The 25,634-nt window shown below is 37.2% G+C and overlaps 2 protein-coding genes across 3 annotated transcripts in view; both read right to left on the bottom strand.

The window, feature by feature from the left end:
• LOC149036903 (two pore channel protein 1-like) overlaps positions 1-9,677 on the bottom strand; it is a 22,859-nt gene extending 13,182 nt beyond the window's left edge. The window contains exons 1-10 of the mRNA XM_089188640.1: positions 9,509-9,677; positions 4,811-5,014; positions 3,962-4,075; positions 3,243-3,373; positions 2,698-2,786; positions 1,837-1,871; positions 1,589-1,647; positions 1,381-1,480; positions 547-620; positions 234-276 (exon numbers count right to left, since the gene is read on the bottom strand). Of these exons, the coding sequence (XP_089044766.1) occupies positions 234-276; positions 547-620; positions 1,381-1,480; positions 1,589-1,647; positions 1,837-1,871; positions 2,698-2,786; positions 3,243-3,373; positions 3,962-4,075; positions 4,811-5,014; positions 9,509-9,547 (888 nt within the window). The 5' untranslated portion in view covers positions 9,548-9,677. The remainder of the gene's footprint in view (positions 1-233; positions 277-546; positions 621-1,380; positions 1,481-1,588; positions 1,648-1,836; positions 1,872-2,697; positions 2,787-3,242; positions 3,374-3,961; positions 4,076-4,810; positions 5,015-9,508) is intronic.
• Positions 9,678-12,732: 3,055 nt separating this feature from the next.
• The window catches only part of LOC149036901 (two pore channel protein 1-like), a 37,777-nt gene continuing 24,875 nt past the window's right edge, over positions 12,733-25,634 (bottom strand). For both annotated transcript variants that reach the window (XM_089190404.1, XM_089190402.1), the window contains exons 3-29: positions 25,115-25,228; positions 24,419-24,549; positions 23,877-23,965; positions 23,062-23,096; positions 22,816-22,874; positions 22,608-22,707; positions 22,367-22,440; positions 22,055-22,097; positions 21,617-21,680; positions 21,325-21,385; positions 21,094-21,145; positions 20,892-20,961; positions 19,923-19,967; positions 19,557-19,613; positions 19,123-19,191; positions 18,874-18,946; positions 18,239-18,331; positions 18,094-18,165; positions 17,818-17,907; positions 17,577-17,653; positions 16,866-16,912; positions 16,578-16,646; positions 16,074-16,161; positions 15,633-15,727; positions 15,010-15,081; positions 14,613-14,762; positions 12,733-14,535 (exon numbers count right to left, since the gene is read on the bottom strand). In XM_089190404.1, coding sequence (XP_089046530.1) covers positions 14,347-14,535; positions 14,613-14,762; positions 15,010-15,081; positions 15,633-15,727; positions 16,074-16,161; positions 16,578-16,646; positions 16,866-16,912; positions 17,577-17,653; positions 17,818-17,907; positions 18,094-18,165; positions 18,239-18,331; positions 18,874-18,946; positions 19,123-19,191; positions 19,557-19,613; positions 19,923-19,967; positions 20,892-20,961; positions 21,094-21,145; positions 21,325-21,385; positions 21,617-21,680; positions 22,055-22,097; positions 22,367-22,440; positions 22,608-22,707; positions 22,816-22,874; positions 23,062-23,096; positions 23,877-23,965; positions 24,419-24,549; positions 25,115-25,228 — 2,178 coding nt within the window. In that variant the 3' untranslated portion in view covers positions 12,733-14,346. The remainder of the gene's footprint in view (positions 14,536-14,612; positions 14,763-15,009; positions 15,082-15,632; positions 15,728-16,073; positions 16,162-16,577; positions 16,647-16,865; positions 16,913-17,576; positions 17,654-17,817; positions 17,908-18,093; positions 18,166-18,238; positions 18,332-18,873; positions 18,947-19,122; positions 19,192-19,556; positions 19,614-19,922; positions 19,968-20,891; positions 20,962-21,093; positions 21,146-21,324; positions 21,386-21,616; positions 21,681-22,054; positions 22,098-22,366; positions 22,441-22,607; positions 22,708-22,815; positions 22,875-23,061; positions 23,097-23,876; positions 23,966-24,418; positions 24,550-25,114; positions 25,229-25,634) is intronic.

Below are 25,634 nucleotides of genomic sequence, written 5' to 3'. Positions count from 1 at the left end.
CAGTGGACTATTTCAGGGAATTAATTCATTGGATATTGGCTAACTCAGACAAACTGACAGACCACTAGATTGACAACCTAATGCCTAACTTACTGACTGACTCATGGCCTACTGGTACTTGTCTCCTGGCTGTCTGCTCCACAGACAGAAAGAAGCTGACCTATTTGACTGACTGACTGACCAGTTAATTGTTAATTATAGATTGATACATTACTAACTTATCAACAACTTACATTTTCACCTTTGAGAAGTTCGTAAGCTTCTCTTACACCTTCCCTTAAAGAAAAGAAAACTACCAGTCAAGACTTTAATAAGCACACTTAAAGTCTGAGAAACTTTTGTCACTCTGAAGTGTGTCAGATTCTTAAGATCTTTCTTTCCTCCCTGACTTGGACCATTAAGAAGGAGAATAGAGGGAAGAGAAAGAGATACTGTGGATGGTGTTGAGTTGACATCATGGAGTAGATAGAATTCCTTATAATAACTAAAACCATCAGGTTGCAGACACTAGCCAAAATTCAACTGATTTGCCCCAGAAATTCTTACCTTTTACGAAGAAAGAGTTTTCTAAACTTATTCTTTACAATGTCTGTAAATGCATCATAAACCACAGCCAAAAGCTGCAATGTTAAAGCAAGAAAACATTATATGTTTACCATGGGCTACATTTAATTAATTTTGGTTGGGGCCAAAATTTGGAAAAAAAATTACAAAACCTTTTGTCATGAAAAAGTAATGAGTGACTTATGGTCTGGCTACTAACATGAAAAGATATCTCCTGATTAATAATTTTCTCTGGTTGTTTATGTTCTTATCTCCTGCCTGTTTGACAATGTAGAGATATTGTTGGTAGAAATGAATTTCATCAGTCACTCCTGGGGGTGACAGTTTAACCCATAGCTTTCCACCCTCACATCAGTTTACAAGTTCTCTTTACTGTTATCAACAAGTTTTCTAAGGTACTTACAGAGAGAATTTGCATAATAATCAAGAGCTTCTTGACCTCACAATCATTTCCTTTATTCCACTGACCTTAGTTTGATTCAGGGATGATGTATAATATATGATGTATGGAGAAATTAGATCCTAGTCTTAAGGGTTAAAAGGTTAAAAGAGACAGGTCAAGAAAACTGGGTGGTAATTACCATACACAGTAAATGACTGTGTAGTCTGATTGTCTAGGTGAGAGTAGTCCTAAGAGGACTCAGAGTGTTGTCAATTATAGTGACTGACATTCAACAACCTGAGCAGAAGTCATCATCAGAGTCAAGTGACTTGCCAGATTGGTAGAGACCGGTGGAAATATATTAATATTAGCTGGCAATAATGTGGTGCAGATCTGTGCCACAATTTATACATTGTAGTGTGTTGAAACCTTACCAGACCCATGAGAAAGTAAAGAACAACTACAATGTAAACAGCAAAGTAGATAACAGACCATCGTGATCTGATATATGCTGGCATCATTACATCAGGATAACTGTAGAAAAGAATCCACAAATTTAGTGTAATTAATGAGAGGGAGAATATTTCAATGAACTAAAATCATTCTTGCTTAACTTATGAATAACTATCAAATTTCACCTACTTTGCTGTTGTAAGTAACACAAATAAGCTGATGAAGCTTCCCCCGAAACTGCTGAAAAACTAATTTTGCAAAAGGAGACTGAATTAAATAGAAGTCCCTGGAAAGATTACAAGTCAAATAAGCTGTGAACTTTTCTTTAATTGAATAATCTAGCATGCAAGTGAGGTGTGATGGTGGAAAAGAAAATTGGTCTGTCAAATATGTCAACATGTTTGATAAGTGGGTTTATAGTAACTAAATAAAATTACCTCATCCTTTTGATTGCCAGAAAACAGATAGAACCCTGCAAGCAATAAGGAAACTGTAATGAAGGCTATTTTTAGTTATTTGCATGACTTTCAATGGTTTGTGTGACATACCTTTGAATTGTTAGCATTATGTTTCATTCAGCCACGAGATGTGTGAGTTGCACGTGTAGTCAGAAGAGAAGATAGATTGAAGGATTGTTGAAATATTAGAGTAATAGAATGGGGAAAGAGGTATGTCATCTTGTCTATATTTGGATTTATATACCTAAACGTGTACAATTAAGGGTAGTTCTGTATCACTTAGGATATTTGTGTTCTTTAGATTTATCTGTATACACGCCCTGCATATTTTGAGTGTAGGATATTTTGATTAGTGTATATTGAATGGTAATGGCTTTTTTCAATTTAATGCACTTCAATTTTTATGAGCTTTCAAGTTTAATAAATGAATTGAGATTAAATAGACACTTGGAAGTTCTGTCAATATATAAAAAATTTCTCTGATGCAGCGTTGTTAGATTGATATATGTCAGTGTTGGCCCCTGATTACAGAAACTGTTAGTGAAATGTTGATTCATAAAACAATGCTAAAAGATGGTAGATCACATCTGAGCCAAATGTCTCTTCAACTGTTATAAGAATGATTAGTAAACTAGAAAACAATTTCTACAATCTACACTCCAAGATAACTATTCTTCACAAATCATTTAATTTAGGAATTCATGGAGTTAACTCTAATCAATCTCAGAATTTGGTAACCAGTGCCTTTCATATATCATTCCTTCTAATGAACAACATAAAAGCTAACAACTGATTTCTGGAGCATACTTCTCTAATACTAATTTTTTTCTTATTTCTTACCTAACATAGCAAAGATTACCATGATAAAAAACAGCAGAAAGAGCATGTACAGGATTGGGGGAAGTGAAAATAAAATCTGTCTGAGAACCCTAAAAATTTAAAGTAAAAGAGAGTGCATGAATCTCATTCAAACAACAGGAAGAAATAACAATCATTTCAGAAAATAGAAGTTCAAAACAGCCAAAGACATTTTGCTGCCAACATCTTGAATTGGTGGATTACCAATCCCAGCACTCTCTTATCAGGATATGTTACAGCTCTGTTTCCCCTGATTGGGAGGGTTACTCTTTATAGGATGATCCCCGAGATAAACTGATCTGTAGCCATTGAACAGTGAACCCCAAAACTGATCCCTTCCCTGAAACATCTATCTTTGAGATTTGTGTTATTTCACCACTGATCACGAATTTGGTGGGAAAATTATTCCAGGAGAGATTTTTGGACCCTGTCAATACTCTGAGGTTGGAACAATGAACAACAAATTTATTTACACAAACCGCAGTGACAATTTTAACTTCAATTTTAACTTACAGAATGAGACTCACCTTCTCACCCCAGAACAGTAATGCGTGTCAATAAGAAAGAGTGGGCGCAGAGATCTTGTTACTCGAAAATGACTCTCCCTTCTCACCAGCACCACAATGGCTTCTACAAATACCACGCACCAAATAACAACCTGATAGTAGGTGAAACATTTGAATTGTTTTAAAGTTGGATTGGTATTTCAGCAAGCCAAAAAACATATTGCCAGACCCATATCGATCTATAATACTTAAGAGGTTCTAGATAGTAAGAATCCTTGTCATTTTTATCAAACTTAAAGTACTCCCTCTGAGTCTCACATCCTTTCTAATTACAATTATAATAATGGTGCTAATTATCTTGCTAAACATCCACACCCAGTTTGTCCAGATAGAGAAATTTCAATCAAGTGTTGAGAACAATCCAAGATTACATTCACTCACTTGGTGATTGGTCCATAAAAGTTTTACTACCTTCTCAATGAATCAGATGTAAGACTTCAACCAATTGCAGTGTGATAGCTTGTGCACATTTTTCCATCCTCTGAGCATTCTGGTTGTTTTTAATTCAAGTCCTGATCAGCTTCTGGTAATTTCTTTTTCATTTTTCTGGTTGTCGCTGTAATTAATTTGGCTTTGTTTTTTTATACTTTTTTTATACTGTCACTTGAAATTTGCCCTCTATCAACCCTTTTTGATGGAAAATTAATGCATGTTACAACTAAAGTAGCACTGTAATGTACCTTGAGAAGGGTTCTCTTATGGGTGAAGAAAAACTTTGCTCCCTGCCATTTCAGTTTTACAGCAAGTCCAGCAAAGACAATCATCAGTGAGAGAATCTCCACGGCTGCATGAACCTGGTAAACAATATTGAATTCATTATTGTAATTTACAATATCAAATTATTAATCTTATATATATCAATTACCCATTATTAAATAGGAAGCCCTCTAAATTATTCAGTAAAACTGCTATTTCAATCATTGGTTGATGCTGAATGATTTACTTCTTGACTACTTATAGAATCAATCTCTCTATGCTTAAGGACATCATGTTAAAACACAACTTAGAGGTTAGCTGTTTTGCATTTACCCAAAAATAAAACCGCATTATAATCACAAGCGTAATCTGCATCTGTAAAAGAGGTGGGTTAGGAGAGCCATAGTGACCCTCAAATTGGGAGACATTTTCCTAGTATAATATTCAAATATATAATCATTTTTGCATCTTCTCATTGTCATTTTCTACATCAGGATCACACTTTTGCTCTGATGAAGGGTTAGCGCTGGAAATATCAGCTTTAGAAACTCTTTATGGTGGCCAATCAACATTATTAGGCTTACCCTATGATAACTATGAGCATACATTCAGTATACAATAGCATGTGAAGTTGATACGATAACCCAATATCTGCCACAGATGTTTGGTCATCATGTGAAGTTCAAAGTCTGTCTAGTTTCCAAGCCCCAATCAAAAAATCAAAACTTACCCCCTTTATTCATACTTTGTAAAGCCATATTTTGTAGGACTTTCCCTTTCACCCCCCCCCCCCCCCCCCGGACTCCTCTGCCTAGAGCTGAGTGTACGCTTACCTTGACTGGAACACTCAAATTATTAGCTTTTAGTGCTCTTGGTTTTTCAGTGAGTCCCAAGGCAAGAAGAATCAATGCAGCCATCAGCTCCAAAACATAGAATTTTTGGGAATTTGCTAATAGGTACCATCGCAATGTTTGAGAGGTGGGATGGGTTTCAAAGCGGTTATGGTTCTTTCCCTCCATGAGAAATATTGCTGCTTCCTACCAAAGAATTTGTTATTGAAAAATCATTAATCATAGCAGTGGGTGGCAAAGGGTTGACGAGTGACTCACACAGCACATGCTCATGACATGACAGTGGATAGCATTATCCAATCTTCAAACAACCGGGGCCAGAACAATTGACTGTAACCGTCAATTAACAAACAATTAACAAAAGCTATTTTTGAGTTTTTTTTTTAAATAAAAAGCACTACGTTAGCGCATAGAGTGGTATGTTGCTCACACCCATCAGAACATATAGGGTATGTATCTCGCACCAATCAGAGCGTCGTTTTTGTTCTTTGATTTGAAAGGTGTTCAAAGTTCAACAAATTAATGTGGAATTTGGAAAGAGCGATTCGTAAAATGGAATAAGAGTTTAGAATGAGAAATGTTGGCTTTTCTGTATTTTTAACAAGTATTTTACCACACTTTATGAGAAATGCGATATTGCTGGACACATGAAAGACATCAGATTACCTATAGTAAACGTATTACTCATGCTAAGAAAGTGTTGGATAGTTGTTCAAGAGAAAATGCAAAAGAGTTCTCTGCACTGTAGCATGATCATGGTTATTGTTACTTCGTGATAAGAGTGAGTGGAAAAATTTTAAATTAAATATTTCTTGAGGTTTTGATGAATTGCACCAAATATTTCGATTTGAGCACTTCTTTAATGGCAAGCTGTGTTGCAAGATTCATAATTTGTTGAGAGTGCCAATTATATTTTTCTGGACTGGTTTGCTCGGCGCTATCTCTAGATGAATGTCTGATTAATATTAACTATGGACTATTTTCTGTGGCTCCTTAAGAGGTGTTATTATTGAACAGTGATTTTTCTACGAAAGATGGCTAAGTTTTCTCTTTGGTGGTTTGGTTGCAGTCAATTTCATGGTAAACATCATGGTGTGCTACTCTTGGATTGGCTTTTTCAATGTTAGAAGTTTGAACAATTGCAAGTGTGTTGCAAGGTGGATTTTATGTCTTATTGACTGTTGAGAGAATTTTTTGGGCTGTTTTAAGGGTAATTTTGAGAACATTGGATGAATGGAAATGTTTTCGTTGCCTGGAGAGAGTGATCTTGTGGAGCCGATTAAGTTTGGCCAAGGACGAATTCAGATATCATCGTTAGCACATTTATTTGATTCTGTTATCTGGAGTGAATGATTTGAAATGGTAATTGAACTGAGTGGAGTGCAATTTGGGCTGAAATGGTTATAGCGGGTTTCGCCCATAACGAGTTTCGCACATATCGTTTCGCCCAGAACGAGAATGGTTTCGCCCAGAACAATAAAAGGTTTCGCCCATAAGTAAAACTTCTACACTCTCACTCGGAAAACGTCAACCTTATAAACGTTTGTATGCACAGAATGAAGAAAAGTGACTTGACCTGAGATCATGAAATTTTGAAACGAACAAGTTACTGTTGAAACGAACAAGTCAATTATAGCTTTCACTGTGGAGTGGGGATTGTTAAGGTAATTCGCGCACGAAATACTGCAGAGACGTCCGTTTGTCGTAAAAGCATTGCTATGATTTTTTTGCATCACTTTTCTTCTCGAGAATTAAATTAAACGGTTTTGAAAACACTTGCGCGTGGAACATATCATCGTTGCAAATCTTTTGTACACGGAAGATAAGTTCCGCACGCCAGCTTATGAATGAACATTGTATGAACAGAAAACAAAAGCCCGGTTACCGGGCTCATCTAAAGCATATGTCTAAAGAGGCCCTTAGCCTGGATAATCACTGACTGTTAGTCTGGGCGAATCGAATTTATGCTGGGCGAAACCATTCTCGTTATGGGCGAAACGCTTCTTGGGCGAAACTCGTTATGGGCGAAACCCGCGGAGTCGTTTAGGTTTGGCCAAGGACGAATTCAGATACCATCGTTAGCTTGCTTATTTGATTCTGTTATCTGGAGTGAATGATTTGAAATGGTAATTGAACTGAGTGGGTGCAATTTGGGCTGAAATCATATGCATGATTTCAAAATCGAACAAGCGAGCAGCGCTAATTTGATTTGAAATCACAAGTATGACTTCAGACGAAAATTTCACAACATGAGATTCAATTACCACGTTATTACATCCATTTTGAAATCGCCCAAATACAGGACTTGCTCAGTTCAAATATTTTATTGATGCAGTACTGAGCCGGTTTGAAATTAAATTCATCCATTTTCTGGGGGGAAAGCACAACTTAGATTAAAGTTTGTGGTTTCATTCACATTGTTTTGAGAAACCATCCTTTTTTCAATATTCTCAATTTGTACTCTTCTCACTTCAAATATATCATTGTTGTGTATACTCTGAAAATAATGCACTTAGCTATCAAGGGACAATACTTCGAGAGGAACACATGTGCCTTGAGGTTGCCCTCAACCATACACATTTCTAGAGAATAAAATCGTTTGAACCCTATGTTACTATAACAATGGATTACAATAGCAATACACCTTAATGTTACTATGAAATTGGTGTAGTTTTCAGATATGAGCAACTCAAAGGCTCTTTGTAAAAAGGTACAGTACTGATATCCCTCTACAGAAGTTTCTTGGTGAACAGTACCAGAATAGTTTTCACTATAGTCCAGTTGATAACCAACTGCATTTGATACATTTAATACTTTTGGTAGTTCTGACTGCTTTAAAAATACCTGTCTGGCTAATCATGACAAAGTTGAATAAAACTGATTTCCAATATTCATTATTTGTATAAGATCATTTGCTGAGCTGATCCCCTGTGTGTTATTGTAAATCAAAGAGCACAAACTCATTGCAACACATTTTTGTCCTGCAATCTGTCCAACAACTGACTCGTTTCCTTGACTTTATGGAACTGCTATTGTTTTGTTAAAGTCTCCACTTAATTTGGAGTTGCAATAATTTGCTATATGAGCCTCACTCTTGCAAGAACACATCAGTTTGTTACAAGAAAACAATGTTAAATATCGACTGGCACGACATTTTACCTTTCTTATACTTTGACGAATTCTTTCACGACAGTTAAAATTAAACGTCCTTTTATTCAATAGTCTTTTAGCATTAACATAACAATACAATGTTGATGACATGGGGATACACGAAAGAATACGTGCATAGACAAATTTTCTAACCTTTCTGCTCTTGTTCCTTAACCTTTTCAAATTTCGTATTGGTATTCTGCTTGGTTCACGATCACGTCTACATACACGATGAGATTTGTGTCTATGCTTCTCTCGATTAACATTACATAGCTCAGTTGATATAGCATGTTTCTCGATAAGAGGTTCACTCATAAATGTTCGCTCATAAAGAGATCTCTAATAAGGTTCGCGGACCGACCCGTTCCGAAAACGCTCAACATCTTTTAGTGTGGGTCTACCGCGAACGATGTGTGCATATTTTGTATGCGTTTTTAGCGTATTATACACAGTGTCTGTGCTGATTTTGCACCGCGAAATCTCCCCTTTATCCGCCATTAATCTATGTGCTCATTAGTCAAAACGTCGTGCGTGAGCAGAGTCTAAAGATTGCGCATGCGTGATAAGGACTTGACTGCGATCTGCGACCGAACGAAAAAGAAAACAAAACCGGAATTTCAACTCGGGAGTTTCCTTTGGAAAGCCCCAGTAAAAATGATGTGATTCATGAATAAATCACACTAATTGCCAATCAGATTGCCACCAGACCACCAGTGATTTCAAAATGGGTGTAATGAACGGAGCGGGGTGTAATGAACGATTTAAAGGAGCGTGGACGAAGTTAATATGCCAAGCCTCCAAACAAAGGCGCTGGTGGTAACGCCGATTAGTGGTGATAATTTTAGAACTATCCCACCCAATTGTATGGTTAGTTAGGCATGTGTGCTCTGATAAAGCTGAATTTTCCTTTTTGCAAAAGAAAACCGCTTTTTGATGCTCTTTTAAACGTGTACCAAACTGACGTTTGGTCTGTCCGATGTATTCCTTATCACAGTCATTGCAAGGAATAGAATAAATGGCGTCGGTTTATTGCTCTTTCGTGACAGGATCCTTAGGTTTGTAACTGGTTTTTGGCAGTTACGGAGAAAGGTTTTTGTATAGCCATTTGCCTTAAGGACACTAGAAACATATTTCCTCTCCTCAGCCTTCGAATCGAGTGGAGATGGTAGACAGTCAGCCCTCCTAAGTAAAGTTTTGGCTACAGACTTTTTAGGGCAAATTAAATAGGGTGGTGAGAATCGAAAGCGAAGTATTTGTCGGTGTGAGTAGGTTTACGGTAGACACTTGTCTCTAAATTACCCTGAACCCCTCTGGACACATTTAAATCCAGAAAGGGCAAATGTCTATCCTTTTCACGCTCAAGGGTGAATTGGATCGACGGCTGCACTGAATGCAAGTGTCTCTCACGGCAGTTTCTAGAAGCAACCTTTTAGGTTGACACTTTCAAATAATGTTGTAAATATGATAATAACTTTGATAATAATAACTCTACTAACTTTTGATGTTTTATATTACTTTCGCAAAACCTACCGACTCTTTCGTAAGTCCATTTACGCCGAGATTCGCCATATCGGTTAATATTCGTAGAAGGAAGTGCAAAACAGTTTTGAGTCACAATACTCTTTTAGCTATTGAATTAGTAGTTGAATTCGCTAGACTTCACAGCTTGCTATGCATACCTGATAACAATAGTTCTAGATCTCATGATTTATTTCTTGTGGGAACAAACTGGACCTTTGTTCTACATGACAAATAGTCAGTTCTGTTCATTATTTCACACATCAATGGTTCCTCAAGCACAAACCAGAAATAAGGTGCATGCGTTTACTGAAGCAACGTGGATGTTTATCGTAGAGTCTTCCCTTACTTTCAAGAATGTTGAAAATTCGAATAAATGAGTTTTCAACCGTTGCCATGTCAGACATAGTTTGATACTACTCTGGTTTTCAGATTTAATGAATGTAACCGAAGAAGTTACAATTCACAGACCCAATGTTTCAACACTTCCTTTCCAGTGCCTTCATCAGAGGTGATCTAAACTCTGCAACAAGAGGTCCTTTACTACAATCACTAATTAGCTGCCTTTTTCCTGACGAGGTGTAAATAGGCATCAGGAAGTAAGCCGCCATCATCCGGACTTAAAGGAGTGTGGACAGAGTTAATATGCCAAGTTTCCAAACAAAGGCGCTGCTGTTAACGCCGATTGGTGGTGGGAATTTTAGACTTATCCCACCCAATTGTATGGTTAGTTAGGCATGTGTGCTCCGATAGAGCTGAATTTTCTTTCTGGCAAAAGAAAACCGCTTTTTGATGCTCTTTCAAACGTGTACTAAACTGACATTTGGTCTGTCCGAGGTATTCACTGTCACATTCATTGCAAGGAATAGAATAAATGGCGTCGGTTCGTTGTTCTTTCGTGACAGGATCCTTAGGTTTGGCAAAAATATGCCCCAAAGCCTGAAAAGGTTTTTGAGCAACTTCAACTTTGGGATTATTCAAATTCTCTTGATGGGTTCCGTAACACCGGTTCCATTACATTCATTAAATCTGAAAACCAGTGTAGCATCAAACTGTCTGATTATCCACCTGGTTGCCATGTGAACTTTAATATGTTTGTCATGTCTTTAAAAATATTTCTCAGACTCAATTTTAATCACAGATTTTGTCGCGCAGCGGTCGGTAGTTTGGGGTGTTCTTTGTTTTTATCAAAGATAAGACCGCTGACACTATACTTTGCTCAAAATGAGTGCATAACGTAATCGTAATATTTTATAAAGTTCGGACATAACACGCGCTGTCATTGGTTGAAAGAGCGTGCACTATGAGAGTATAGAGCATAGAGCTGAGCTAAAGAAGAAGTGCGGAGAGACACTCGACTACGTCTCGTGTTTCTCTCTACACTTCTTTCGTGCTCTAGCCGCTTCCTGCGTGCTTTATAACAGAACAGAGCACAGTCAAGGCTTCTCTATTTGTTAAATAGTGTCAAATAACGACGAGATTCATCCTGGGCCAAGGGGTCGCCCGTCGAGTTGTGGTCAGTACGGTGGCCATATCTGCAAATACAACAAACAATTTCTGAAACACAACAAACACTTTTCCAAATACAACACAGTATTATCGAAACACAACAAACTATTATCGAAGCGCAACACAATATTATCGAAACACAACACAGTATTATCGAAACACCACACAATATATAGAAACTCAACCCAGTATTTGCAAAACATCACACAATTTTACCAAAACACAACACGAATTAGAAAACACAACTCAATATTTGTGAAACACGACACAAAATTTCCCGATTACTTAGTGCAGGATTTGTTACTATACAATGAATAAAGCCATCATTACTCAACCGCTGACATGCTATACGCTTAGATCATGCTCGCCATTTTGTTTGTCATCTTCGCATGGGTCGACCCTACGCATGTGGTGATCTGTCGCGTGAATGGATGTGTGTTTTAACTGCTTGAACTGCTCAGAGGAGCTCGAGGAAACTTACCAGTACTGCTCTAGATGTGGAGCAACTGTGAACATAGAGGAGGTTCTCATTCGTCATTATTTTCAGCGTGGGTTTGATCGCTCGGTTATATTACTCTTTTTAGACCTTTTTAGAAAAGTACCATGCAACAGAAATGTCTGTGCGTACTTCGCACAATAGACCTCGCGAGTACGGATTAAGGAGAAGGAATGCAAACAGTTACGATGCCGAAATTTACCAGGCCATTCAACAAGAATTGGACAGGCCAGGCTGCATGAGGGGTTACCGAGTTAGGTGGCACACCCTTCGTTTGGATTACGGAATACAGGCTCCAAGAAGGAATTTTACAACAAGTTGACCCTTAAAGAACAGCCTTGCGAAATGCTCATGCACTAAGGAGAAGGTCGTAAACTAACCCAGGCCCGAATTTTGCTTGGCACGTTGACGGCTGCGATAAGTTAAAGCCATTCGGCTTTCCTACTCATGGTGCGGTGGACGGTTTCAGTCGTCGAGTCATGTGGTTGAAAATTTGCTCCTGGAATAATGACTCATGCCACTTAGCTTCATTGTTTTACGATTGGGTCAAATCAAATAGAGATTGCCCAAGAGTTCTCCGAACAGACTGTGGAACTGAAAATGTGACCATGGCGACCATGCAGTGTTATTTTCGAGGAAATGGTAACGACTACCAAGCTGGATTAAATGCACATAGGTACGGATCGTCCCCAGCAAACCAGCGCATAGAAGGATGGTAGTCATTTTATAGGCATGACAGATTAACATGGTTGATTAATTTTCTTTAAGACTCAGTTGAAACAAACATTGTCAATACCGCTAGTGAATCAAGTATGTCCTGTTCGTGGTTCTGTTGTAAAGATGTCTTGCAGGCAGACCTAGATCATGTAAGGGATAACTGGAACACCCATTACAATAAAAAATTACATCACGATACAATCCCAAGTAGGCCTGATGAGCTTTTCTACCTTCCAGAGAACAGTGGGTTTGAAGATTTCAGATGTCCCTTTACAGAACAACAACTTTATGATATGGCTTTGTACAGTACAACAGACACAGAAGAAAACATTTTATGGAGTATTTTAATTATGCGCTGGAGAGTTTAAATTTACACTGTCCGACAAACTGGAGGGAGGCAATAACACTTTTCCAACGTTTAATTAAAGTTTCACAATAAGTCATTCTAAGACATTTTAATACAATCCAGTGGTACCATGGTAAAGCAGCAGATTGAAATAATTTCCACCAATTTTTCAGATGAAATGTTATGCATACTATTCAGTACTTTAAGTGCAAACAAGATTGCAACATTGGTTGTACACAAAAGTACAACTTGTGATTACTCTGATAGGGCATTTTTCTTTCTCAACAGATGCTCCACTCTTTAACATTTAGAAATGAGATACAATATGGTAAAGTGAAACTTTACTCTTATCCATTTACTTCACTTAATTAAACAAGAACAAGAACGATATTGCAACCTTAGTTTTCAAAAGACTGAGGAAAGTGTTTTGAAACATCATTTACTATCCCCTAGTATTTATAAAATAATGCAAAGGTGACATTCTTATTCCTTTGCATTTACCCTTTCAGTTAAACATGAACAAGAACAGTATCAAGACCATTTAATTTCAAAAGACTGGGGGAAGAGTTTTAAAACATCATGCATGGTCATATCCCCTGGTATTTGTAAATGCAAAGGTGATATCTTTTTTAAAGTCATCATATGTGTCATGCATCACTGGTAATAGCAACTGGCAGGAAAATGCATTGCTTTTGGTAACTTGGATTTTTCACCACATTGCTCAGGTGCATGAAGGAAGCCAATGTGCAGTTCTATACCACCTAGGGGAACTTCCCTAACTCCACTGATATAACAAAGAATATCTCTGAAAGTCAACTCTACTGTTTTTCCTAAGCATCTTATAAAAAAATCATTCCACTGTGATAACACTAGCCCTTCAAGTTGGTAATTATTTGAACCAGTTTCACTAAAATGGACAGAAAAAAGACAACCAAATAATTCTGCAGTTAGTGTTACTTCAGAACATCCAAAAAAACCCTTAAATTTCTCTTAATTTTCTGTCATAGGTTCAAGGACACCTAGTTAGGATAGCCCTCCTTTAAATTACCCTCTCAATTACAAACCAATGAGCAGTCAAGATTGTCAGAACCAGGTCAAAGAATTCTCTCTTTGGTCCCCCTAAGTCAATTGCACCCTCAGAAGTTCCAGAATCATCAGTAAACTAAAACTAGAACCTTGTCATCTGGAGAAAAAGATTTTCCTATAAGCCCCCTTAAAGAACCTTCCCAAAGATGACTATGTATGTTAAACTGGAATAATGTAAGCTTAAGCTTCCGAAAAAAATATCATAAAACGCATAAAATATCATTTTTCTTGGTCAGTGTTAAGGACTATTCAATCTGAAAGACTTTCCTAGAGTATGGGATTTTTTTTTGGAATGAAAATAGTCCCTAGTAAATCTAAACATTTTGGCAGATTTGTTCATATTAAGTAAAACTTTACCATTTTAACCTGGTCTAAGAAGTTCTTTTTTCAGTTTCCAGCCGAATATACACTGAGCTGGCGCTCTAAGCTTTCGTTATGTGACAAACGATGCGGCGCTACATATTTACAGTTCATTGCATGACGCTAGTGCAGCCCCAGATATATTGATAAGAGCGCTTGAAAAACCAACCGCATACTATGCAGTTGGTTTTTCAAGCGCTCTTAGGAACCGATCAGACTGGTATCCGCCTCATTTTAGGTAAGAGTTTACTGAGTATATATACATAATAGAGTAATCTGTTGAACCTTGTAGGAGGGTATCTGTTTTTCCCGCTCCCATTTTCAAAAGGTGGCGTCTTATTCGTCTAACGCTATGTTTACTTCTCCCATTGTTACTTCATCAGTCACAAGACCATTAGATGACGTGTTCGCGGGGACTGATGATGAAGGTGAGTTGGTAGGAGACATGGCCATTGTGTCCTCTGTTACATGAGCGTGTGCTGAAGGTTCTCCTATTTCGAAGGACTCTTCATTTTGTATCCATTGCTACAAGGAAAAGCAAAACATTTTCAAAAGGTGGCGTCTTATTCGTGTAACGCTATGTTTACTTCTCCCATTGTTACCTCATCAGTCACAAGACCATTAGATGACGTGTTCGCGGGGACTGATGATGAAGGTGAGTTGGTAGGAGACATGGCCATTGTACCTTCTGTTATATGAGCGTGCGCTAAAGGTTCTCCTATTTTGAGGGGCTCTTCATTTTGTATCCATTGCTACAAGGAAAAGCGAGACAGGTTTATTACAAACGAGATAATATTCAAAGAACGAAGAAAAAGGGGCGCAATGACAAAATGGTGTGACCTCGTCGCTTTTACATTACTTGTCTGATTGACTAATTTACTACAGTGTAATTTAACAATTGACAACTGACTAATTTACTACAGAATAATTCATCAGTTAACAACTGACTTATTTACTACCGAATAATTCATCAATTAATGATAAATGAGAAGTTTATACCTTGACTTCATCGTCGTACATTCTTACTCTCAAATCCATTTTTGTCTTGGGGCGTTTTCCTTCGTAACGAACCTGCAATGAAATGAGTGTAGGCGAGTCACATAACAGTCTCAAACTGTATTGAAACAGTTAAACCTCGGTACAACAGGCCGCTACGCATTTGGGACCTTCGTATATTGACTAAAATACTACAGCCCAACAAGTGTAAAATTTTAGAACAAGAACCCTTAAATAACGATACCTGTTTATACGTTCAGTGTAACTTATGGGTCTCTCAGCGGTTGAATGTATCTGATGAACATAGGAAGCTGTCTTGCGGGACCCTTGGATGGTATCTCGTAATTCATTTTGATAACCAGTGATAATAGATTGAAAGTTTTGAACTTATTGTTTAGTTGTTGAACGGAATATAGCGCAAATGGAAATCATAAATATACGGTCACTTTGATACTACCGTAGTGGGAAATCATGTACTATGCTTGCTGCGTAGGTTAGCGGCAGACCTCTGACTGGTCCTTTGATGAAGTTGGTGTTTCATGACTCAAGGAACATTCCTTTAAAAACAGAACACTTGGGAGTTGACTGAAAATGTCTGACAGACAACGAAATATTGATATTCTTACGCGCTGACGGGGCTGCAGATCCCCCACATAGCTTTGGCCCAAGGCCAGGAGTTCTTCGTAGGTCACAATGATTTCCATCCTGATTTTCATATCCTCTGTGGAGAGGTAAACCATTTTGTCAATATTGAATACACTTTCCTATAAGTGCAGCTATTCTCCATCTTGACAAGCAAAAAAATTAACGCCACTTCGTATAATGTGTACGCTTTGCGAACCTTTTCATTTTTTTTATGGAAGGTTGAAAGGTAACACACACGACTTAGGTTTATTTTGCTGTACAACGTCTGTAACGCCACTAACAATCGAAGGTACGTGATCTTTGTAATACGAAATTCATTGACAAAAGAGACAACGGAGAACGTTTTCATCATTTCAATGTTGTTATTTACGGCGGAGTGGTCCAGAACAGTCTCGATTAGAGTAATATCTGAAGCTCTTCACCTTCTTCGTCTGCAGGATGTTCTTGTCTATATTTCATCTGGAAGCGAAAGGCTTCCAGGATAAACGCCACAACAATTGTCATAACAACCTGGTCAAAATAAGATAGAAATATCTAAAAATATCTATAAAAAGCTAAAAAAGCCTGAAATGTTTCAGAAACGTTTTGGATCCTCCTTTACTCATCTACCAGGGTCAAAGTTTACAATCTCTTTCATTCTATGATAATTTTTCTATCTCCGCGTGTCGCATATGGACCTGGTAGGTTGCCTAAGTAACTCGCTGAAGAGTAGCTCTCCTAAACTTACCGTGTAGGCCCAAATGTGACTAGGATGGGATCTTTAATTGGCCACAAAACCGTCAATAATGGGTTAGAGGACAGCGACACACACCCAGCAAACATTGACTTTCGTACCCCTTCCCCTGAAGCTATTTCAAAAGCTCAAGTATGCAGATCATTGTCTAAAAACTTGTGTAACTATGATAGTCGGTGATTCTATGACTCACCATTGTGACAATGTAAAATAACATAAAGAATACTCTGGCCCAGTCTGATGTCAGATGAACTATCCCTTCCTGTCAATAAATAGGAAAAGAAAGCTGATTATGAAAAGGCAAAAACTAATCCACAAGTTGCACAAAACAAGCCGTTAGCTCCACCACAAGGTAATCAATTCAACCCAACTATGATGATGGACAGGAATCCCATGCACTTACGAAGGCTGATCCAACTAAACACCGTCGGAAGCTTATGAAGCAAGTGGAACACTGAAACAAGCAATCGAGTTTTCTTACCATTATTATAAACCAGTTGTTTACCACTGTCAACTCGAACAAAGTCACTGCAGAGAAACGTAATAAAAAACGGTTATGTACGATGTGATGAAACTCTCCAATGGAAGGGTGGCCATTTTAAAGAATTTGAGAAAATTGCAAGCATGAGGCGGAAAGGGAAGTGAGTTGGTGGGTGAGTTGGAGAAAGATTTTGAATTCTTAATTACCTGCGTATCAGTAAAAGGCCCATTTATCAAAATTTACCTCATGATGGGCTATTTCTGTAAAATCGCATTAAGTGACGCAATGACGCAAATAATTACGATAAGTGTATGCTAATTGCAGGATGTTTACAGACGTTTTACAATTGAAAGGTGAAAAGAGGTCTTTTGTAGTACCAGGGTGATAGCGACAGAGGGTACGCTCGATTACCTGCCGTTTTTCGGGAATTGAGATTAAGCCTGCGCTCACTCCACCCACCCACCCACCCACCCACTCCCCCCCCCCCCCGCCTCCGGGGAAGATCTAACGAAGAATGGACTTAAGAAAACGGCGGAAATCGAGCGTAGACGTGGGGTGTCCCTCAGTGTGGTTTAGCCGCCTATAACACAGGAACTAATCATACTTAAACTAGATATCCTTTGTTTGTTATAACAAAAAAAAGTGCTTCATTTGTGGTTCTTCCCTATTTGCCATAATACTATAACCAGAAAACAGTTTAAAGGCGCTTGCCGTATGAATGTAGTAAATCATCGAAGTTGTTCAAATGATAGCCACCCTCCTTGTATGCTCCTTCCCACGAAGTGTTTCTGTGCAAAATAAAAATATATCACTTTCACGCCGAACATTAGATCGAGCTTGGTCTTCATGCGGTCGTTTCGATAAACAATCATTAGTTTGAGAGACTACCTGTAAAGAATCCATGTGAAAAAATATTCGATAAAAGACTGTAACTGGAACGGAAAATACTTACACACAACAATTCTTTAGTTCGAGTCCAGAGAAGCATTCTATTCCAATGATTCCAAACGAGTAGTACATCAACAGAATGACGACGGCAACTCTGAGAGAAAAATCGTTTCTTGTGAGTAACGTTAGTGCTTGGGTGACGTTAGCAAATCGCATTAGCCTAGCAGAAGACGTTGCGTGACAAACTGTCATTCTCACGCTCAGCCAGGAATAAACTTTCAGCAACAGTGCAACGCCTACATAACAATGGACAATTCCACTAGAACAGAGATAGCATTACCTGGCCATTCGAGGTAACAAGACACCTATTGTCTCAAACAAGTCACGGTATCTTTTTTTCACTTTAAAAAGTCTGCAAGGGATATTAATTGCTTTAGTAACATGAAGAACTCAATAAGATTTTTTAAGAAGAACTGAATACTTACAGCAAAAGTCTCAAGGGTCTCACACAGACGATAAAACTGAAGGATGTTGAAACTGCACCAATAAAACCAGCCACAGTTACAAAGAAGTCGAATCTGTGAGATAGCGTAACCATAGAACCGTTTAGTTCACGATAAGGGAGTTAATGGATCAATGTCAGTAATTAAGCAACTGCACACCCACCCGACAACACTCAACTGATAACAACTGAACCAAGGTTAATGTTGGGTTAGGCGAGGGTAGGTGCAAATCTACAGTTGCTCAGATACCGACAATTAATCCCAGATTATAGAGCTAATGATCTGAATTCGGGGAAAACTCTTCTAAAACATATTTACTTTCTTTGGCTAACAGCTGGTGCTGTTGGAATATGTAAATAACAGTTTCTCCCACAAAAAAACAAACAAAGATCTGCAATGTATCTATCCTTCAATGCCTGTTCACTTAATACACACAGTTGTGCGCCGTGCGAAATGCAATGTCGATATTCACGGTTGTTCATAGTTTCAGCGACTGCGCCGCGTTGAGCAAAAATTAGTTGCAAGTCAGAATCTACAAAGACTCTACAAAGTCAGAAACGATAGCCTTAACTGCAACACAAGAAAGCACAACTTAAACTCCGTTCTTAAATACTCACATATTCCAGCCAGACAGGAAATATTTCCTTAAACCAAGACCAAGGAGTTTGAGCAAGGCTTCTGTTGCATAAACTGAAAACATTAAAGTTACATTGCATATATCTGAAAGAGTCTTTAAAAACAGCCTAAATAATTTAAATCCAATACGGAACCAACTTACAAACTTTTACAAAGATAAATCGAGCTATGCATCGTATCAGAAAAAAAATTTAGGAAAAAATACATGTCATATCGATGAATCAACTCACTACAAATGAAGACTATATGGTACCAATGGAGCTCTCTTATCTTCTTTTGCCTTTCATTTTGAGGAGTGTCTGCACATAAAGAGTAAATAAAATCTTTCGCATGGAACGCTCAACACATTTTTCGGTCAGAACAAATATCATCTATGCACGGATGCGCAGAATTTCTTTATTTGGGTAAGTGCCCCGCGTTTTCTAATTGGCTCTCAAAACTCACGCCACTATTTTAGCCATCAGAGGCCAACCTAACACGCGCCGCGGCTTTTTCACGGGCGTTTTTCCCGCTTTTGGTACTAGTCACAAGACCGGTCAAGAGAAATGCCTTCAGTTTTGATATGCCGCCGCCTCGTTGCGTGTAATGAAACACTTCAATTCTAAACAGATTTTTAACGACATAATTGGATAAGCTTAAGATCAAAGAGAAGAAAGTAACTTACTGGAAAACACAATGATATCCACAACAACTGAAATCCCATTTATAAGAATAATTGCGTCTATTAAAGAAGAAAATTTCAAAGACGATTATTCAAAGCAGAAATTAATGATCTGAATGTAACATGAAGGCTAGCTAAGCATTACCTGAAAGCGGAGTTCAAGGCCAATAAATGTTTGTTCATAGGTCTAATTAATGAAGCTTAGCTATTACAACAAGGCCTCTAAAAACGTTTGAGTTAATTTCTTTACGTTTCAGCTATTGAAATGTCTGGAAATTACAAGACAATATTCCAAAGTGTGAGTGAATTTGCTAAATTCAAGTGAAATGCAATTCTACAATTTAGCAGCAAAGATTCAAAGAGACTTACAAATGACGAACTCAAAAACTTTATGTGATATGAGCCAGCGAATACCTGTAAAAAGAAATAAGACTTTTGTATCAGGACGAATCTACATATCTAAGTTTCGATAAGATAATAATCATTAATTGGCATTTGTCACAAACTTGGGGTTTTGGAAACTATAGCAATCAGGCGGAGGAAGCTTTTTAACTATGCTGATCGCATGAATTTCGTGACTTGGTTGTTTCTGGACTGGTCATAACAAATCGTTCACTTTCCAAGAATTCTCGAAACTTTTCTAACAATTTGAACTATTTTCAATGGTTTTAGTTATTTACGAATGGGTTTGTAGGTTTAAAATCTTCAAGGATATTTCTTAACAAGCTCACACAGAGTTACAAACAAAACACCCCTTAAAAAATCCAGGGAGATATACAGAAATAAAATCAGTTTCATTTCAAGAACAATTTTTTGAAAAGACTGTCAAAAAGGCCACTAGAAGTGGATGAGGAGATTTAAGAGAATTCCACGTCAGAAAAGTTTATATAAATAACTTCCTGCCAACTGCTCACAATTCTCTATTTTACAAAAGAAAGATGTAATTTCTGAGATATCCAAGGCCAGAGGAACCAGAGGTAAAAATAATTGTTTGCACTGTCGTTATCCTCCCTGTCTTGGCTGGACAATTAATTCCCACTTAAGTAGCAAATTCGAATAGAGTGTCGAAAGTAATTCGGATTGGTCCGGAAGACTTCCACTACTTCCTCAACCAATCAGATTCAAAACTAAAACCAATCGCGACATGGTCACCCGCGTTTTCCCGCGCTTTAGGCAGTTTGCTTCTTTTCACTTTGAGTTCTCATTGGCTCTTAAAGTATTTTCCTGTCTTCTGATTGGTGGTTATCGCTACTCTGGTTTTGGTTTTACGACACTCAATTCGAACACCGCCCTAAAAAAGACGATTCAAGTACACTGAACATGGATATTAAAACTTGCCTTTGAGTGTGCGGTACAAACAGGTACATGACCTAAAACAGCTAAACCACTGATTGTAATGTTCTGTTACCTTTAAGAAAACAACAACAGTAACCATGTGAGATAAATCATAACACGATTTTTACAGCAGTTTTAGCAGGTTTTGAAATTGTGTTTTTCAAAATGTTCTTCAATTTCTTTCGATAAAATAATAGACACATACCCGCTTCCACCTCATCTCACTGTTTTCAAAAACATTGTAAAATTCATCCAGGCTAAAATAAAAGTTGATAACTACCAGTAAGTATAAATATTGAGTCACAGTCAAACTACAATGGTACCAGATGTAGAAACCAAATAAGTTCTAAACTACAATTAAGCCGAAAAACGAATTACCAATTCAAAGCTTTAGAAAAACCGTAAAAATAATACATTTTTTGAAAGAGAACATTACCTTAGTTGTCCAGTGTTACTTTTATTTAGTGACTTAAAAAAAAGATAATTCTCCACATCAGCTGTTGGAAAAGTAACAACCTTTAGATTAATGACCTTAATAATATTTCTCTAAAATATTTAAACAACAACAATAGTGCGTGTGAGTAAGATTTGAGACTAGTCCAGGCTCTTATTGACTGACTATCGATAATAATAATCAAAATATTATAGTTTACTGCGAACTCGTAAAAAGTAATAAACACTTTGAGCACATTTTTTACTTATAACCTGAAGTAAATTAAAGCACTTACTCCTTTTGGGGTCGTAATGTGACATTAAGCCTTTAAAAGTTTCCCATGGGATCCCATGTGGAGGCTATGAAAAAAAGTGTAAATTATCTTACATCAGAGGTAAATTATTTTTTTGTGGCAGGAAATTTGTTATTGACATATAAATGACCCTGCCTTAAATCAAGACCTAAGTTATTATATTTAGTTTGACACAATAGTTATTTGGAAGTGGACTATTTCAGGGAATTAATTCATTGGGTATTGACTAACTCAGACAAACTGACAGACCACTAGATTGACAACCTAATGCCTAACTTACTGACTGACTCATGGCCTACCAGTGCTTGTCTCCTGGCTGTCTGCTCCACTGACAGACAGAAGATGATCTATTTGACTGACTGACTGACCAGTTAATTGTTAATAATAAACTGATACATAAATAACTTATCAACAACTTACATTTTTATCGTGGAGAAGTTCATAAGCTTTTCTTATACCTTTCCTTAGAGAAAAGAAAACTACCAGTCAAGACTTTAAAAACACACTTAAAGTCTGAGAAACTTTTGTTACTCTGAAGTGCGTCAGATTCTTAAGATCTTTCTTTCCTCCCTGACCTGGACCATTAAGAAGGAGAATAGAGGGAAGAGAGAGAGATACTGTGGATGGTGTTGAGTTGACATCATGGAGTAGTTAGAATTCCTTATAATAACTAAAACCATCAGGTTGCAGACACTAGCCAAAATTCAACTGATTTGCCCCAGAAATTCTTACCTTTTATGAAGAAAGAGTTTTCTAAACTTATCCTTTACAATGTTTGTAAAGGCATCATAAACCACAGCCAAAAGCTGCAATGTTAAAGCAAGAAAACATTATATGTTTACCATAGGCTACATGTAATTAATTTTGGTTGGGGCCAAAATTTGGAAAAAAAATTACAAAACTTTTTGTCATGACAAAGTAATGAGTGACTTATGGTCTGGCTAACTAACATTGTGGTGTGTTGAAACCTTACCAGACTCATGAGAAAGTAAAGAAGAACTGCAATGTAAACAGCAAAGTAGATAACAGACCATCGTGATCTGATATATGCTGGCATCATTACATCAGGATAACTGTAGAAAAGAATTCACAAATTTAGTGTAATTAACAAGAGGGAGAATATTTCAAGGAACTAAAATCATTCTTGCTTAACTTATGAATAACTATTTAAATTCACCTACTTTGCTGTTGTAAGTAACACAAATAAGCTGATGAAGCTTCTCCCAAAGCTGCTGAAAAACTAATTTTGCAAAAGGAGACTGAATGAAACAGAAGTCCTTGGAAAGACGAGAAGTTTAATAAGCAGTTAACTTTTCTTTAATTGAATAATCTAGCATGCGAGTGAGGTGTGATGGCGGAAAAGAAAATTGGTCTGTCAAATATGTCAACATGTTTGATAAGTAGGTTTAGTAACTAAATAAAATTACCTCATCCTTTTCATTGTCAGAAAACAGATAGAACCCTGCAAGCAATAAGGAAACTGTAATGAAGGCTATTTTTAGTTATTTGCATGACTTTCAATACCCTTTGGTTTGTGTGACATACTTTTGAATTGTTAGCATTAAGTTTCATTCAGCCACGAGACATGTGAGTTACACGTGTAGTCAGAAGAGAAGAGAGATTGAAGGATTGTTGAAATACTAGAGTAATAGAATGGGGAAAGAGGTATGTCATCTTGTTTATATTTGGATTTATATACCTAAACGTGTACAATCAAGGGTAGTTCTGTATCACTTAGGATATTTGTGTTCTTTAGATTTATCTTTATACACGCCCCGCATGTTTTGAGTTTAGGACATTTTGATCAGTGTATATTGAGTGGTAATGGCTTTTTTCAATTTAATGTACTCCAATTTTTACGAGCTTTCAAGTTTAATAAATGAATTGAGATTTAATAGACACTTGGAGGTTCCGTCAATATAAAAAATTTCTCTGACGCAGCGTTGTTGGATTGATTTATGTCAGTGCTGGCCCCTGGTAGATCACATCTGAGCCAAATGTCTCTTCAACTGTAATAAGAATGATTAGTAAACTAGAAAAACAAAATCTACAATCTGCACTCCAAGATAACTATTCTTCACAAATCATTTAATTTAGGAATTCATGGAGTTAGCTATAATCAATCTCAGAATTTGGTAACCAGTTCCTTTCGTATATCATTCCTTCTAATGAACAACATAAAAGCTAACAACTGATTTCTGGAGCATACTTCTCTAATACTAATTTTTTTCTTATTTCTTACCTAACATAGCAAAGATTACCATGATAAAAAACAGCAGAAAAAGCATATACAGGATTGGGGGAAGTGAAAGTAAAATCTGTCTGAGAACCCTAAAAATTTAAAGTAAAAGAGAGTGCATGAATCTCATTCAAACAACAGGAAGAAATAACAGTCATTTCAGAAAATAGAAGTTCAAAACAGCCAAAGACATTTTGCTGCCAACGTCTTGAATTGGTGAATTACCAATCCCAGTGCTCTCTTATCAGGATATGTTACAGCTTTGTTTCCCCTGATTGGGAGGGGTACTCTTTATAGGATGATCCCCAAGATAAACTGATCTGTAGCCCTTGAACAGTGAACCCCAAAACTGATCCCTCCCCAACATCTATCTTTGACATTGGTGTTATTTCAACATTGATCACGAATTTGGTGGGAAAATTCTTCCTGGAGAGATTTTTGGACCCTGTCAATACTCTAGGGTTGGAACAATAAACAACAAATATATTTACACAAACCACAGTGACAATTTTAACTTCAATTTTAACTTACAGAGTGAGACTCACCTTCTCACCCCAGAACAGTAATGCGTGTCAATAAGAAAGAGTGGGCGCAGAGATCTTGTTACTCGAAAATGATTCTCCCTTCTCACCAGCACCACAATGACTTCTGCAAATACCACGCACCAAATAACAACCTGATAGTAGGTGAAACATTTGAATTGTTTTAAAGTTGGATTGGTATTTCAGCAAGCCAAAAAACATATTGCCAGACCCATATCGATCTATAACACTTAAGAGGTTCTAGATAGTAAGAATCCCTGTCATTTTTATCAAACTAAGTACTCCCTCTGAGTCTCACATCCTTTCTAATTACAATTATAATAATGGTGCTAATTATCTTACTAAAACATCCACACCCAGTTTGTCCAGATAGAGAAATTTCAATCAAGTGTTGAGAACAATCCAAGATTACAATCACTCACTTGGCGATTGGTCCATAAAAGTTTTACTACCTTCTCAACGAATTAGATGAAAAACTTCAACCAATTGCAGTGTGATAGCTTGTGCACATTTAGTTCCATCCTCTGAGCATTCTGGTTGTTTTTAATTCAAGTCCTGATCAGCTTCTGGCAATTTCTTTTTCATTTTTCTGGTTGTCGCTGTAATTAATTTGGCTTTGTTTTTTTGTGCTTTCACTTGAAAAGCCCTTTGTGATGGAAAATTAATGCATGTTACAACCAAAGTAGCACTGTAATGTACCGTGAAAAGCGTTCTCTTATGGGAGACGAAAAACTTTGTTCCCTGCCATTTCAGTTTTACAGCAAGTCCAGCAAAGACAATCATCAGTGAGATAATCTCCACGGCTGCATGAACCTGGTAAACAATATTGAATTCATTAATGTAATTTACAATATCAAATTATTAATTTTATATATATCAATTACCCATACTAAGTAGTAAGCCCTCTAAATGATTCAGTAAAACTGTTATTTCAATCATTGGTTGATACTGAATGATTTACTTCTTGACTACTTATAGAATCAATCTCTCTATGCTTAAGGACATCATGCTAAAACACAACTTAGAGGTTAATTATTTTGCATTTACCCAAAAATACAACTGCATTATAATCACAAGTGTAATCTGCAGCTGTAAAGGAGAGTAGGTGGGGAAGGAAGGAGAGCCATAGTGACCCTCAAATTGGGAGACACTTTCCCAGTATAAAATTGGCCCAGTAAAATATTCATTTTTGCATCTTCTCATTGTCATTTTCTACATC

Source organism: Pocillopora damicornis, chromosome 12 (genome assembly GCF_964200805.1).
Source record: "Pocillopora damicornis chromosome 12, jaPocDami1.2, whole genome shotgun sequence".
In the NCBI taxonomy this organism is placed as follows: Eukaryota; Metazoa; Cnidaria; class Anthozoa; order Scleractinia; family Pocilloporidae; genus Pocillopora; species Pocillopora damicornis.
Note: the sequence above shows the minus strand (reverse complement) of the source record. Positions and strands in the feature narration are given on the sequence as shown.